The 17,449-nt window shown below is 35.3% G+C and overlaps 1 protein-coding gene across 1 annotated transcript in view; it reads left to right on the plus strand.

Annotated features, from left to right (window-relative positions):
- Positions 1-17,449, plus strand: part of NUP153 (nucleoporin 153) — a 75,586-nt gene that overhangs the window by 29,249 nt on the left and 28,888 nt on the right. Inside the window, exons 3-13 of the mRNA XM_068557924.1 lie at positions 367-615; positions 771-910; positions 992-1,120; positions 6,795-6,911; positions 6,998-7,042; positions 7,151-7,207; positions 9,342-9,488; positions 12,356-12,408; positions 12,666-12,792; positions 16,440-16,577; positions 17,232-17,330. Coding sequence (XP_068414025.1) covers positions 367-615; positions 771-910; positions 992-1,120; positions 6,795-6,911; positions 6,998-7,042; positions 7,151-7,207; positions 9,342-9,488; positions 12,356-12,408; positions 12,666-12,792; positions 16,440-16,577; positions 17,232-17,330 — 1,301 coding nt within the window. The remainder of the gene's footprint in view (positions 1-366; positions 616-770; positions 911-991; positions 1,121-6,794; positions 6,912-6,997; positions 7,043-7,150; positions 7,208-9,341; positions 9,489-12,355; positions 12,409-12,665; positions 12,793-16,439; positions 16,578-17,231; positions 17,331-17,449) is intronic.

The raw sequence follows: 17,449 nt of genomic DNA on the forward strand, positions 1-17,449 counted from the left end.
TTGTTTTATGACTTTCTTATATAGCTTCTTTGCTTTTATTTTTCCACGAGCAGATTTTATTGTTTTTTTCTTTCTTATTGAGCACGTTTTATAATACCAGTTCAAGGGAAATCAAGAACCTTGTACTTTTAGAAGTGTATTTGATAATGAAGTATATTTTGACACTAGGTTAGGTAAATTTCAGTTAGTTGAAACTTTGTTTGGCTAAAGAATATCTTAAATTGGGCTTTTGGGAGGCTTCAGTGTTTTGAATTGAAGCTATATTTATTATACAGTATATTTTCTTGAAACAAACACTGTTTTGTTTTGACAGTGTATTGCTTTTTCTAAGTTGAGTATTCATAATATTAATGCTTTTCTTTTAAGAACCCTCAACAACTAGTACTGCTTCAAATTATCCGGATGTATTAACAAGGCCTTCTCTTCATCGGAGCCATCTGAATTTCTCCATGTTGGAATCTCCTGCGTTACACTGTCAGCCCTCCACATCTTCGGCATTCCCAATTGGCAGTTCTGGATTTTCCCTCGTAAAGGAAATTAAAGATTCTACCTCTCAGCATGATGATGATAACATCTCAACCACCAGTGGTTTTTCTTCAAGAGCTTCTGATAAAGGTATTCTTGGCATTTGGTAGTATATAATTTTGGTAGTAAAAATAAATTTCATGGGATAATTTTTTCTAACTTGGTTGTCATTTTCATTTTCTATTTATAAAAATATAGGCCTTGTAATTAGTGGCATTACTATGCATTGCATATTTTTGTTTCAGATATAGCTGTTTCAAAGAACACTTCAGTGCCACCTCTGTGGTCCCCAGAGGCTGAACGTTCTCATTCACTCTCACAGCACACTGCCACCAGCTCAAAAAAACCAGCATTCAACTTGTCTGCCTTTGGAACACTTTCCCCTGTGAGTACTAATTTGATTTGATTTAACCACATTAGTTTTGAGTGTTTATTGCTTATAATTTATCATTATGTTTTTGTGCAGTCACTTGGGAATTCTTCAGTTCTGAAAACAAGTCAGCTTGGAGATTCTCCTTTTTACCCTGGAAAAACGACATATGGTGGGGCAGCAGCTGCTGTAAGACAGCCTAAACTACAAAACACACCCTATCAGGTTGGTTTGAATAGGAGGAGGATTTGTAACCATATTTTTTTTTTATAATCAATAAGTAACTATTGGTACTCAAATAGAGTTTTGGTTTAGTTATTCTTTGGTGAAATGATAGAACTCTGGATTACATTCTTTTCATTTAGGGGCTATATTAATATTATTTGAGACCTAAGGAAACATTTTATACATTATTTGTGATTTATTTATTCATTCATTCACTCATTCATTCATTCATTTATTTATTTATTGCTGTGTTGGGTTTTTGTTGCTGCGCGTGGGCTTTCTCTAGTTCCGGTGTGTGGGCTTCTCATTGCGGTGGCTTCTCTTGTTGCGGAACACGGGTTCTAGGTGTGTGGGCTTCAGTAGTTGCAGCACGCAGGCTCAATAGTTGTGGCATGTGGGCCCTAGAGTGCGCAGGTTTCAGTAGTTGTGGCTTGCGGGCTCTAGAGCGCAGGCTCAGTAGTTGTGGTGCACGGGCTTAGGTGCTCCGTGGCATGTGGGATCTTCCCAGACCAGGGCTCGAACCTGTGTCGCCTGCGTTAGCAGGCAGATCGTTAACCACTGCACCACCAGGGAAGTCCCTGTGTGTGTGTTTTAGGAAGTAGGATGATTAATTCCTTTTTTAAAAAATTGAGGTATAATTTACATGTAGTAAAATTTACCCTTTCCACAGTATTTGAATTTTAACTGAACACGTACAGTTGAGTAACCACTTCTGCAATCAAAATACTGAGTAAACATTTCCATCACCCCAGAATATTACCTTGTGCATCTCTGTAGTCAGCCCTTCTTCCTACTTCTACCTCTTGGCAACCACTTATCTGTTTTCTTTCCCTGTAGTTTTGTTTTTTCCCAGAATGTCATAAATTTAATTACATACTATGTAGTTTTCTGAATGTGGCTTATTCTGCTTAGCATAATGTATTTAAGATCAGTCTCTGTATTTGCATATATCAATAGTTCTTTTTTATTGCTGAGTTATTGTTTATCTGCTCACCAGTGAAAGGATGCTTGGGTTGTTTCTAATTTTTGTCTATTGTGAATAAAGCTGCTATAAACATTAATTTTCATTTCTCTTGGGTAAATACCTAGAAGTTGGACTGCTGAGTCACATGGTAAATATACATTAATTTTATAATAAACCACGAAGGTGTTTTCCAAAGTGGCTGCTACCACTTTGCATTCTCACCAGTATTATAGTGTGTTCTGGTCAGCACTTGTTATCATCAGTGTTTTGTTTATTTCAGGCATTCTAATAGGCATGTAGTGATAACTCCAACTCACTGTGGTTTTGCATTTCCCTAATGACTAATGATGTTGGGCATCTTTTCATGTGCTTATTTACCATCAGTATATCTTAGGTGAAGTACCTGTTCAAATCTTACTGCTCATTAAAAAAAAATCTAAAAACATTTTTCACTGAGTTATAATTAATATAGAATATTAGTTTTAGATGTGCAACATAGTGATTTGATATTTTTATACATTATGAAACAACTGTATTAAGACCAGTTACCATCCATCACCATACAAAGTTGTTAAAATATTACTGACTATATTCCCTGTGTGTACATTACATCCCTGTGACTTATTTATTTTATAGCTGACATGTACACCTATTAACCCCCTTCACCTATTTTGTCTGTCCCTTTTGCCCATTTAAAAAAAAATTTTTTTCTTATTAGTGAGTTTTGAGAGTTCATTATTCAAGATGTAAGTCCTTTATTAGATATATGTTTTGCAAATATTTTCTCCCATTCTCTGGCTTGGCTTAACAATATCTTGTCAAGAGAAGTTTTTACTTTTGATGACATTCAGCATATTGTTTTTTCTTCCTTTTATGGTTCATGCTTTTGGTGTCGTATCTAAGAAATTTTTGCCTAACCCAAGGTCACAGAGACTTTCTTCTGTTTTCTTTTAGAAGCTTTATAGTTTTAGGTTTTAATTTAGATCTGTGATTCATTTTGAGGTAAAATTTTTGTGTGTGGTATGAGATGTGGATCAAGATTCATTTTTTTTTTTTTTAAATGACATTTTATTTTTTATTTTTTTAAAATTTATTTATTTATTTATTTATTTATCTTGGCTGTGTTGGGTCTTCGTTTCTGTGCGAGGGCTTTCTCTAGTTGTGGCAAGCGGGGGCCACTCCTCATCACGGTACGCGGGCCCCTCACTATCGCGGCCTCTCCCGTTGCGGAGCACAGGCTCCAGACGCAGAGGCTCAGCAATTGTGGCTCACGGGCCTAGTTGCTCCGCGGCATGTGGGATCCTCCCAGACCAGGGCCCGAACCCGTGTCTCCTGCATTGGCAGGCGGACTCCCAACCACTGCGCCACCAGGGAAGCCCAAGATTCATTTTTTTAACATACGGATTTTCATTTTTTCTAGTCCTATTTGTTGATAAGACTGTACTTTCTCCATTGAATTGCCTTTGCACCTTTTATGAAAATCAGTTGACCATATATGTGGCTCTTTCTGGACTTTCTGTTCTTTTCCATTGATGTGTGTGTGTGTGTGTGCACGTGCGTATATATATATATATATATATATATATATATATATATATATATGTATATATATATGCATGTATCTGGATATATATATCTATCTTTTGTCAACACTATCCTTTTGTCTTGATTACTATATCTTTATATTAAGTCTTGAAATCAAGTAATCTGAGTCTTCCAAACCCCCCTGCCCCCGCCCAAGATTGTTTTGGCTTTCCTAGTTCCTTTACTTTTTCATAATTTTAGAATTACCTTATCAGTTTCCACAAATCTGCTGGGATTCTGATTGTGATTGAATTGAATCTAGAGACCAATTTGAGGAGAATATACATCTTAACAAAATTGAGTCTTCCAATCAGTGAACACAGTATGTCTCTCCATTATATAGGTCTTTTTATTTCTTTCATCAGTGTTTTGTAGTATTCATCACACAGACCTTGCACATATTTTGTTGGATGAATACCTAAGTATTTTATGTTATTTTGTATTAGTCAACAATAAATAGCCCGAATAGTCTATTCAGTAAATTGAATTCATAGTTAAAGTACTTTCCACCAAAGAGAACTTCAAGCCCAGATAGCTTCCGTGGCAAATTCTACCAAACATTTAAGAAAAAAATAATACCAATTTTATACAAACTTTTCCATACAATAGGAAGGCATACTTCCCAACACATTTATGAGGCCAACATTACCCTGATATTAAACTGGACAAAGACATTACAAGAACTCTACAAACCAGTATTTCTCATGAATTACCTACACAAGCCTTTTCAACAGATATTTGCAAATTGCACCCAGTATATATAAAAAGGATACTACATTATGATCAAGTGGGGTTTATCCTGGGAATGCAAGGTTTGCTCAACATTTGAAAATTAATGTGATCTACCATGGAAACAAGCTAAAGAATAAAAAATGAACATCTCCACAGATACATAAAACACATTTGACAAAATCGAACATCCATTCATGATAAAAATTTTCAGTGACCTAGGAATAGACAGGAAGCTACTCAACCTGATAAATTTTATCTACGGAAAATCTTCGGCTAGCATCATACTCATCGTGAAAGCTTAGTATTTTCTTCCTAAGATCAGGAAGAGCACAAGGATGTCTGCTATCACCGCTACTGATCAGTGTTGTGCTGCAAGTCCTAGCCAAAGCAAGAATACAGAAATACAAGGCACCCTGATTAGAAAGGAAGAAGTAAAAATGACTCCTATTCAGAGACAACGTGCTTATCTACATAGAAAACCTTAAGAAACGCCAAAAAAAAGTTGTCAGAACTTACAAATGAGTTTAGCAAGGTCACAGAATAAAGGTCAACATACAAAATCAGCTGTATTTACATACATATATTAACAGAACAATTGGAAATTGATAAATTTTTTAAAAACATCAATTTAAGGTAAATTGCATCATTCTGTGCTTTGTCCCAAGAGTTACTTGATCATAAAAATCCGGTTTCATGTGTATGTTGTCATGGTGCTTACATTACAGGTTTTGACCTTTTAAAGATGGAGGTGTAATAATACTTTAAGCCTGTAGGCTTTTGGAGAGGGAGATCCATTTGAAGATGACAATCCATGATATAGAAGTGACACAGAAGCAAGTATATATGAAGATTGTGTCTTGTCCTTAGGAGTAGTTTCTTTCCTAAGTAGAGGATGCTTCTATATGTAATTAACAGTAATTATGAGTCTTATTTCTGAGTGTGTTCTTCATGAAGGGCAATATTTTGTTACTTAAAGTGTTAACTGGATGTTGGAGTTACACAGGGAGTTTTTTCTAGAGCTTAAACTGGATCATATTACTCTTTTTCACAAAATTTTTACAGTTAAAATAGTTCAGCGTGTATTAGAAGATGAGATGAAGCATGCCTGTGATTCATGGAATAGTCCAAGTCAGAGTATATTTCTGCTACTTCCTCCTCTGTTTCTTGTATCAAATCCTATACTTTTTAATGCTGAGTCCTGACATACCCTTAGAATCCTTGTCAGCATGAGCTTCCAACTGTTCACCATTGATATTTGGGGTTAAATCTATTTCCTATTCCTTTCCTAGGGTGTTAGAGCTGGGAGGTATAGTAAAGATTCTCTAATTCAGTTCCATTTTATTGATTTGTGAGTTGAGGCCCTGAGAGGCCAGTGACCAGCAGAATCCAATGACAGACTGTCATGTTTTCCCCGAGGATTTTAATGTTGCCTCATGTTTGCCAAAGCCTCTGGCCTGAACAGCAATCCTAAACAGTGCACCAAGTTCTTAATAAAACCAACGTAGACTATTGCAGCTACTCTGAAAATAAAATGAATATTGGTATCAGATAGAGAAACTTATTTAAAGTAGTTATTATGATTCAATTTTTCAGATATTATGAGCTATTTATAGAAACTGAGTTATATTTTGATTGTGAGCATATATCTTTTTTTATATTAAGCATTTCCAGACTACATTTGTGGTAGTCACTTGGATGTTTTGTGGTAGTCACTTGGCTATTGGAATGTTATAATGCATTCATGACAAAAGGAAGTGTTTCTATTAGAATTCGTAAACATTGCTTGTGTGTTAAAGGGTACATGTCTGTTCTTTATAAGGATTTTTCCTTAACTCCAATTTTAAGAACGTTTAAAAGTCATTTATTAAGAAATAGCCTGAGTATTTAAAATTTTCCTTAAAATTTGAGAAACAAGTCAGTTTAAAAATTTTAATTTGCATTTCAATAAAAGTTTACAGTCTTATTTAGCTATCTTGGATGTTACTATAGTTAGAAGTTATTTAATACCAAAAATAATTAATACTAATGCAGTTCTCATTAGTGTTCTTTGATTTAAATATCAGGGATAAATTGATCCAGGTGATACTATAACTTTTTACCAGTTGTCTCATTTTTCACATTTAACATAGCTGACAGGTCTTTCGAGTAGCGTGTGCTATCTTATCATTTTTATCTGATTGTAAAATAATTTCTCAGAGAATTGAATTTTCAAGAAAGGCATAAAGAAAAAACGTTGAACACGAGCTTAATGATACCACCCAGAGATAAGTTGCTGTTAACAGTTAATCCTATTTAACTTCTCACATTCATTCTATTTTGTAAATATTTTCATTGCCTGAAATATGTGCTTTAGAGTTTACGGTTCCAACAAATAACTCAAGGTTTACGTTATAGGTACCAGTCAGAAGACAGATGAAAGCTAAGCAACTCAACGCACAATCCTATGGTGTGACTAGTTCAACAGCTCGGAGGATATTGCAGTCTTTAGAGAAGATGTCAAGCCCTCTAGTGGTAAATTTTTTAAATCACAAATTCAGGAGTGTAACAGAATTTGAGTTTAGTGAAAAATCTTAATTTTGTTATTTCAACATTAACAGGATGCAAAAAGAATTCCATCTGTTTTTTCTTCTCCTCTGAATTCCGTAAGTTGACTTTTAAATCTTTTTAGGAGATATATTTTTATATATTGGTATGAGAGTCATATTTTTTCAAAGTTTCCCATCTATTCTAATAGTGTTTTATTTTTTCAGCCTCTTGATAGGAGTGGGATAGATACCACCACAGATTTTCAGGCCAGAAGGGAAAAGGTAAGACTTCTTTAGCATTTATTTAAGGTATTGGCAGTTTTGTTGTATTTATTTTTAAGTTGGCAAATATACAAATTGACTTTAGTTGATGGTCATTAGGGAACATGTTTGAAAAAACAGGTTTTTTTACTTGGACATTGTAGCCTCTTGTGAGGGCCTTACCACATGCTGTATATGTAGTAGATGCTCTGTGAATATTTCTTGGTTATTTGGCATTTCCATCTTCAGTATCCTGGCAGTCTTTTTTTTTTTTTTTAACTTTATTTATTATTTTTAAAAATTTTTTGGGGGGTATAGGTGATTTACAATGTTTTGTTAGTTTCAGGTGTATAGCAAAGTGAATCAGTTATACATATGTCCACTCATTTTTTAGATTCTTTTCCCATATAGGCCATTACAGAGTATAGAGTTCCCTGTGCTATACAGTAGGTTCTTATTAGTTATCTATTTTATATATTCCTGTCAGTCTTTATGAGTGACTCTTACAAACATTATGTTTGTTTCCTCATAAACAAACATTATGTCAAATTTGTTATGTGTGATGGGATTTCTAGTTGGCATATCTTCCATCAGTCAGCCAATGTACTGTTCCAAGATAGCAGAGCTAATAAAAAATATAATATAGATTATACATTGATAACCTTTTTTAGTGTATTCTATTTGGTTAAAATTAGCTTTGGAGGTTACTGTGGGGAAAAAAAAAAGCTTGATAGTTAGAGTTAAAGAGGTATATTTTTTGTCAGTTATATTTGTGGCTAGTTAAATATCCTTCAGGGGAAGCAGATTCCCAGATCATTACTTGTGGAAGCATTTATTATGATACCAAGTTCCCCCAGCAGTAGTTGACTAAAATTATCATAAATCTCTGAATTAATTGTGGGAACTATATTCAAGATATTGGTAAATTATAATTATTGTTACTGAAATTCTGAAAGCTTAATTGAGTTTTTTCTTGGGATAGCATTGCTTCTCAGTTTTCCGTAGTACCCAGACATTTGTAATAAGGCAAGAGAGAATTCATTATTGGCTGCTGTGATGGGATTAATTTAAGCCATTAGCTGCTTTTCTCAGACTCACTTATATCAGATTGCTTAAAAAGAAGTAAAATTTAAAAATTGTGCCATAAGAGAAGTTCTCATCAATAAAAATTTTATTAATGGTTGAGTATAGTATCAATAAAATTTTGGTAATGGGTGCTAGGAAGTATGAAGACCAGAATACAGTATTGTAGTTAAGGTTTTACGGTTGTAATCAGAACAGTCTACAAAATAGACTTGCTCATTGAATTATAGGATCACATTTGTGATGAGGATTTAGGGAAGAGCTAGTAACTATACAGAGGCTTTGCCCTGGAAACCAATGCTGTTCACAGCTGCTGCTGGGTGAAAGGACTGTATTCATAGTATTACAGTCTTTGGACAGGGTAGAAGCTCTTGGCTTTATAGTCGTCTTGCACCAACAGGATTTTTACTGTGTTTTCAGTGTACCAAAAGAATGTTGACAAAACACTTGTGTACTTAGATAATGAAGCCAGTTCATCTTAAGATTTGGAATTCTTCACAGTGCTTTACTAATTGGACTTAAATTGTACGACTTTTGATTTGGTTTTTAAATAACAATGGAAGAAAATTTACTTGGAGAGAGATTTGCTCATTTTTTAGCAATTAAAATATTTTCATAGCTAGTTAAAAAAAAAAAGAGAATGTAGATAGTAATTTGGGGAAAATGTGGCAGAATCAGTTTTGGTTCATATGTTTGAAATTCATCCTGTAAAAGCTTAGATTATTCAAAATACTCTGCAATCGTTTCCATTTTGTGTGTGTCACGTGTGTGAAAAGGCATTAAGTCTAGAATAAAATAGTCTGTGAAACTGTTTTGAAATTATATGTGTATATGTAGGTATATGTCTAAATAAATAAGTACATACATAAATTAATAATATAAATACACACACACACCCTTGGTTATTTACTTTCAGTTTTTCCTCCTAGTATTTGTTTGCACCCACTGGGTATTTCTCTAGGAAGTACTCATAGTTTCTGGGTTACATTAGCTATTGTCAAATAATTTTTAGATATGCATCGCTGATAAATGAAAATAAAAGTTTGTCTTTTGATTTCTGCCTGTGTGTAAGGTGGACTCTCAACACCCCCCTGTTCAGAGACTCATGACCCCAAAGCCAGTTTCTGTAGCAGCAAATCGAACTGTTTATTTTAAACCATCTCTGACCCCTTCTGGTGAATTAAGGAAGACTAATCAAAGAATAGATAAAAAGCACAGTGTGAGTATGTGTTTATTTTCACTAGTCTTTGAATATCGATTAAAATGAGTAAGAATAAATAAAGTACCAGTAACCTACTGTTGCAGTCTAGCAACTAGATAATGCATAAAGTTTGTGAATTAGTGATGATTACGAGTTGGTATGGCTTTAAATGGTTGGCACCTTGGTCAAATCCTAAATTAGTGTTTACTAGTAAACACTAGTATATATTCATTGTTTAGATTAAATAATTTTGCCAAACTAGCTTTATTTGTGTGTTTTGTTTATGTTGTTGAACTATTTGAAAATAAATTTTAGACACCATGACTGTTCACCACAAACTGCTTTGGTATAGATCTCCTATGTTGTCATGTCTAAGCAAATTACTGTCAGTTCCTTCCTAATATTATCTAATATCTAGTTAATATTCATATGTTATTTATAGCTGTTCGGGTTTGTTTGTTTTTGTTTTTGTTTGCCATGCCGTGCATCTTGTGGAATCTTAGTTCCCCAACCAGAGATTGGACCCAGGACCCAGGCAGTGAAAGCACAGAGTCCTAACCACTGGACTGCAAGGGAATTAATTCCCTATGGCTACTTTTTTGAGCCAGAATCCAAACAGGTTTCACGTATTACTTTTGGTTTTGTCTTTCTAGACCTCAAATCTTCATGCTCACCACATTGTTTTTGTTTTTAAATAACTTCCTTATTGAGATATAATTCGTATACCTTGCCATTCACCTATTTATTTACAGTTTACAGTTCAGTGGTTTTACTATATTCACAGTTGTTCATCTACCAGTACAGTCAACTTTAGAACATTTTCATCACCATCCCCTCCCCCTCCCCCAAATCTCACATCCATTAGTGGTCACTCTCCACCTCTACCCCTCAAGCCCTAGGCAACCACTAATCTGTCTCTATAGGCTTGCTTATCTGGACATGTCATATAAATGAAATCTTAAAATAAGTGGTCCTTGGTGTTTGGCTTATTTCACTTATGTTTTTGAGGTTCACATCATATATTAGAACTTCAGTCCTTTTTAATGGCTGAATAATATTTCATTGTTTGGATATACCACGTTTATCCATTCATCAGTTGAGGGACATTTAGGTTGTTTTCACTTTTTAACTGTAATGAATAAACACTGCTGTGAACTTTTGTGTGCAAGTTTTTTTGTGGACATAGGTATTCATTTCTCTTGGGTCTTATAGCTTGGAGTAGAATTGTTAGGCGCATTGGTATTTGAAAAGGCCAGGTCAGTTGTCTTATATGATGTGTCTCATATCCTGGGTTTGTCTGTTTTCCTGTGTCATTTAACTAAAGTGCATTTTTTTGTATTTACATAACATCTTCCTATTTGTGCCTTTGTTTATGTTTAATTTCATTCAATCTTCGTAACAACTCAATTTCTTGAAAATATTCAAACTAAAGTTGAAAGAATAGTACAATATTTACCCGTTTCCTTTAATTTGACTCACCAATCTTTAACATTTTTTTCATATTTGCTTTATCAAACTTTAAAAAAATGATTTGAACATAATTTTGGACTTGCAAGAAAAATCTTAAGAACTCCACATTTTACTACATTTCCTTCATGTTTTTCTGTGTTTTCTACAAACAAGGAGTTCCCTCACATAACTGCAGAACAATTACCCAAACCAGAAAGAAACTTGATATCGGTACAGTACTATTATTTACAGATTTTATTTAGATGCCAGTTGTCCCGAAAGAAAGAAAATGCAAGATCATGTCTTGCACTTAGTTGTCATATCTCTTTATCTCCTTTAGTCTAGAACAGGTTTTTAGGGTTTTTTTATTTGTTTGTTTTTTGGTATTTCATAACATTGATAGTTCTGAAGAGTAAAGTAAGCTGCTTGTTCGACGTCTCCTCATGATTAGACTCTGGTGTGGTACTTTTGGTAGTAATACCACAGAATAGAGTCTGAACTCTTCTCACTGTGTCGTATTAGGAGGCACGCTCTACCAGCTGGTCCCACTCCTGACACTGTGATAACTAGTTAAGGTGGCGTCAGTGGGATTTCTTCACTGTGAAGTTACTATTTTACCTTTCGTAATTAATAAGATATCTTTGAGAGGATAAATATCTTTTTCACCCACCAGTGTTAGCATTATTGATGATATTTGCCTGAATCTATTATTTGTAGATGCCAAATGGTGGTTTTCTAATTACACTATTTCTTCTACCTTTATGAAGTTGGCTTTCTACTGTAGGAGGTTTTCTTTTCTCTTTTTTTGTGTGTATTTCCCTATTTAAGTCAGCGTGAATTCTTATATTTCATAAGATTATAATCTTTTATTAGCATTATTTATCTTGATGCTCATATTGTCCCATATTTGGCCTTTGAACTGGCTCCTGTGTGTCCTTTTAATATTTCCCCATCATTTTTCAAGCCCTTAGTTTCTTTTTGATACTGTAAAACAACCCAGGCTCATCTTGTGAGTTTTCAGCCCCAGCCCTGTAATCAGCCATTTCTCCAAGGAACCCTGATTCCTTTAGATGGAGGAACTCTTAAGTTGCAGAGAATCACTTCAAAAGGAATATCCTTGTAAATTTGATTGCACATTTAATAGGCCTTAATGAGAGATAAGTAAAAGTATTTTTGTGGTTGGTAAGTGTATTAAATTTGTACACTGCTGTTTTGTTGAAAGGACAGTTGTGCTTAGTGACAGTTTATGTGTCTAATCACACTGTAGCTCTTGGTCATCATTCAGGAGACAGGGTATAGGTTGCAGATTTTAGGATTCATTAACTAAAAAATCATCAAATTCCTGATTCCAAATATTAAAATTCACAGATAGAAGGGTGGTGTTAAGAAAATTAAATAAGCAAGCTTGTAAATACATTGTGTTTATTCTTTTCTAGACTGGATATGAAAAAAATATGGCACCAGGACAAAATAGAGAACAACGAGAAAGGTAATGTCATCTTTATAGTGAAGCTTCTTTATACTCATTTGTAAGGTCTGTATTTGATTTGTATCTGCCTTTTTGAAGATTAAGAAGGTTAAAAAAATAGAAACCACACACACATCTGTCAGCTTTTAAAATCACATTCAGCTGAACATTTATTTTCTCAGTTGTTACCCGTACTAATTTTTCGGTGTTCAATTAGTTAACAAGTTATGGACCAGAGTAATACATCCTTGGTTTTAATTTTCTTTTTCTTTGCCTAGCGGCTTTTCTTACCCAGATTTCAGTGTGTCTGCAGCCAATGGTTTGTCTTCTGGAGTAGGTGGTGGAGGTGGGAAGATGAGGCGAGAGAGGACGCGCTTTGTGGCATCTGAACCTCAAGAGGAGGAGGTAGGGTTGTACTCTTAACATGTGTTCTGAAGCATTGTAATACCTTGAAGTTTATTATTAAAAGCTTTGGTGTGGTGGTGAGGGGGAGACCTGGAGGTCCCCTGGAGGGGTGGGGTTTGGGGAGACCCAGCACAAGAATAATCTGCCATTGAAACAGTTCCTTAAAAGTGTGTGTGTGTGTGTTAAGCTGTCAGGCTTTTTTTTTTTTTTTAATAATTTTTGGCTGCGCTGGGTCTTCGTTGCTGCGCGGGCTTTCTCTAGTTGCGGTGAGCAAGGGCTACTCTTCATTGCAGTGCACTGGCTTCTCATTGTGGTGACTTCTCATGGTGGTGGCTTCTCTTGTTGCGGAGCATGGACTCTAGGCGTGTGGGCTTCAGTAGTTGTGGCACACGGGCTCAGTAGTTGTGGCTCGCGGGCTCTAGAGTGCAGGCTCAGTAGTTGTGGCTCGCGGGCTCTAGAGTGCAGGCTCAGTAGTTGTGGCGCACGGGCTTAGTTGCTCCATGGCATGTGGGATCTTGGTTTCCCTGACCAGGGATCGAACTGGCATCCCCTGCATTGCAAGATGGTTTCTTAACCACTGGACCACCAGGGAAGTCCGGAGAAATGTTTCCACCTGTGTAACCCAAACCCCTATCAAGCTGTCGAACATTTCCATCACTCCAGAAAGTTCACTCGTGCACCTTCCCCGTCAATGCCCATTGCCTCCTGCCCCAGGGACAGTCACTATTCTCATTTGTTCCATAATATATATATATATATATATATGGTTTTGCTGGTTCTAGAACTTCATATTGATACAGTTAGTCAGTATGTATTCTTTTGTTCCTGACTATTGTGAATAAAGCTGCTGTGAACATTCTTGAACCTTTTTGTAGACATAAGTTATTTCTCTTAAGATAAATACTTAGAAGTGGAGTTATGAGGTTATATGATATGTGTTTAACTTTTTAAGTAACTGACAAACTGTTTTCCCCAAAGTGATTGTAACATTTTACACTCCCACCAGCAGTGTGGGGCTTTTCTTACTCAATCAACTACTCTTTATCAGTAGTTGACTGTCATCCTTTAAATTTTAGCCCTTCTGCTTTGTGTATGATGGTGTCTCATTGTAATTTTAATTTGCCTTTCCCTCTTGCTTAATAATGTGTTCTTTATGTGTTTATTGGCCATAATATCTTCCTTTGTGAGGTGTCAGTTAGATCTTTTGCTCTTTTAAAGATTGGATTGTCTTACTATCATCGAGTTGTAGCAACTCTATAAATTCTAGACCCAAGTACTTTGTCAGATACGTGTCTTACAAATATTTTCTCCCAGTTTGACTTGCCTAATCCTTTTCTTAACAGTATCCTTTAATAAGCAGATGTTCTAACTTTATGAAGTCTGAACTTACCCATTTTTTCCCATTATTTTTTACTGTTCTTTGTGTCCTAAGAAACCTATCCCCAGGCTGCCAAAAAAGTCTATGTTTTCTTCTAGGAGATGTATAGTACTGCTTTTATGTTTTTCCTAGTTTCCTTTTTGATTCCTTATATAATCCATGGATTATTAAGAAGTGGATTTAGTCATGATTTTAATGTTTTGAAATGTATTGAGACTTGTTTTGTAGCCCAGCACATGGTCTGCTTGATGAGTCTTGACGAATGTATATTCTGCGGTTGTTGGGTATAGTATTCTCCAGATATCAGTTAGATAAGATGACTGATAGTATTTCTAAGATCTTTGTTCTTGCTGAATTTTGGAGGGAGCGGGGTGGGGAGATGTCTGTTTACTGTATTGTTGAGATATGAGTTAAAATTGTCAACTTTTATTTGGTGAATTTGTCTTTTTCCCATTTATAATGTCAATTTTTGCTTACTTATTTTGAGGCCCTCATTGGTGCATACACCTTATATCTATTGTGGCTTCTCAGTGATTTGCCCCTTTTAATATTACTAAATGTCCTTTAAAAAAATCTTTGGAGGGCTTCCCTGGTGGCGCAGTGGTTGAGAATCTGCCTGCCAATGCAGGGGACACGGGTTCGAGCCCTGGTCTGGGAAGATCCCACATGCCACGGGGCAACTGGGCCCGTGAGCCACAATTACTGAGCCTGCGCGTCTGGAGCCTGTGCTCCGCAACAAGAGAGGCCGCGATGGTGAGAGGCCCGCGCACCGCGATGAAGAGTGGTCCCCACTTGCCGCAACTAGAGAAAGCCCTCGCACAGAAACGAAGACTCAACACAGTCATAAATAAATAAATAAAAGAAAGTGAATTTCTTTAAAAAAAAAAAAAAAATCTTTGGAAATATTCTTTGTCTTGAAACCTGCTTTAGCCAGTGTTTAATATAGCCAGCCACTTTATTACTGGAATTAGCCTTCTTATGCTTACTAACTGCAAGTTATATCTTTTTCCATCCATTTACTTTCAATCTGTGCCTTTTCGTTTAACGGTAAGTCTCTTATAGACAGCATATAATTGAGTCTTGTCCTTTTATCTATTTTCTGCCTTTTAATTGGAATGTTTACTTATATTATTGGTGTGGTTGGATTAAGGTCTACCTTTTTTTTTATTTTCTATTTTTCCCACTTGTTTTTTGTTTCTCTCTTGTTCCTTTTGAAAGCTGTCTTCTTTTAGGTTAATTGGAAAAATTAAGAGGAAAAAAGGATGTTAGCCTCACATATTCTCCAATTCTTCCAGAAATCTGAATTTCCATCTGGTATCATTTCCCTTCACACTGAAGAACCTATAGAACCTATAGAGCAGGTTTTATGATGACAGATTCTTAGTCTTGTTTTCTCCAAGTGCCTTTATTACACACCTGTAGTTTACAGAGATTTGGTTTGCCAGAGATTTAGACAGTTTATATGCAGACTTGGGATTCCCTTCTGTGGCTCTTCATTCCTGCATCTCCCCTTATTTTCTACCTACTGTGATCACCCTTTTGTGTCCTTTGAATGCCTCAACCAACAGATTTGCAGTTTTCTTTCTGAATTTCAACTATCCAACTGGCATCAACTCAAAGAGAGCAGGAAGCTCACTCAGAAGAAGCCCTTCTTCGAAGTATCTTCTTCCCTCCAGTATCTGCTTGCTTTTGGTTGCTTTGTAGTGTTTTCAGATGGATGTTTTTAATATATTGTCCAGAGTCTATAATTCCTATCTGTCAGAGCATTGGTCAGGCACAAGCTCCTCCACCATTAGCAGAAGTGGAACTCTTTTTGTCTGTTCTAATCTGGGTCATTTGAGACTAGTGGTGGTCTTTGCTATATTGAGTTAAAAACCAAGGCAGTTCACCAGACTTACCAGTGCTGACATTTATTAAATGCTTGTTTTACATGCCAAGACCAAAAGTGACTTTCTTTCGTATTAATACCACAACTATGGTATGTTAATTTTTTTTCTCATTTTCACCAGTTAGGAAATTGGTACTGAGGACAGTTAGGTTCACGAAGTCTCATGGCTGACTGGTGGCACAGCTGGGATTCATATCTTGTTTATTTATTTATTTTTTATTCAAGAGCTCACATCGTTAACACTGCATAGTGCTACCGTATCCCTGTTTATTCTAAACTTACCTGTAACTATTGATATATCAGTTCTACCTGAAAATAAGTAGAGACAAAAGTATGACACGAAAGATGAAATATACCATTGTAAAACATGTTGTGTTTTAGGAAATGGAAGTCCCAGTATTACCGAAAATCTCTCTACCCATCGCCAGTTCTTCCCTGCCTACCTTCAGTTTCAGTTCTGCTGTGATCACAGCTTCCTCTCCATCGCCCACTGGTCCTTCACAGTCATTAACCAACCAGGTAGAAAACCATTGCACCAATAGAGGTGGTTTTTGTTTTTTCTCATTCTTTAATTTTAAAAAAGCTAAGCTGTTTAAAGCAATGATTAATTTTCACTATGGAAATTAACAACTCAGTAAGATGAGAAAAATGGAAATAGTGTTTTGTTTTGTTTTTTTTTTTTTTTAACGTACATCATGATGGGAGCATTCTTCAATTCTTATGAATGCATTAGAGGAAGAGTTGATTATAAGTTTGCTTCCAAACAATGTTTCCAGTTAAAATACTTTTTTTTTTTTTTTTCGGTGGGAGTGGATTTATGTTTTTGTTTCTCAAGTAGTATTAACATTTTTAATCTGCTCCTGAAATTTTTATGCTTTTTTTCCTGACTTTTACATCTTCTGAACATATTCTTATAGATGTTATTTTTCCCCTTTAGATAAATATCTCCCTCTAAGGTAATGTATATTCCTCTTCCAAGGGGAAGCAAGATCTTATAGCAGTTAACTGTTAAGTAGTTTTCAGAAGTTAAAAAGTGATTTTTAAATTCAAAAGGGGAAAAAATTGCTTTTGGCTTCTTTGTAATAATTAATTTTTCTTAAGGTCTATTTTATTGTCAATTTCTTTTCTAAAAAACTCTTTTTGTATCGTTTCTTTAATAATTTGGAAAACTAGGTACAAATGACCTCTCCAAACAGCCCTGGCAGCCCCTTGTTTAGATTTTCATCTCCAATTGTAAAATCTACTGAGGCAGATGTACTACCTCCGTCATCTGTAAGTAGCAAGCAAGGAATATTTCATATTTATTGATTTCAAAGGCATACTGTATTTTTAAAATCAAATCTAAGATCCCATTGGTAGTAAGAAATACCACTTTTCTTACCAAAAAAATT

The sequence above is a fragment of the Eschrichtius robustus genome, chromosome 12 (assembly GCF_028021215.1).
Source record: "Eschrichtius robustus isolate mEscRob2 chromosome 12, mEscRob2.pri, whole genome shotgun sequence".
In the NCBI taxonomy this organism is placed as follows: Eukaryota; Metazoa; Chordata; class Mammalia; order Artiodactyla; family Eschrichtiidae; genus Eschrichtius; species Eschrichtius robustus.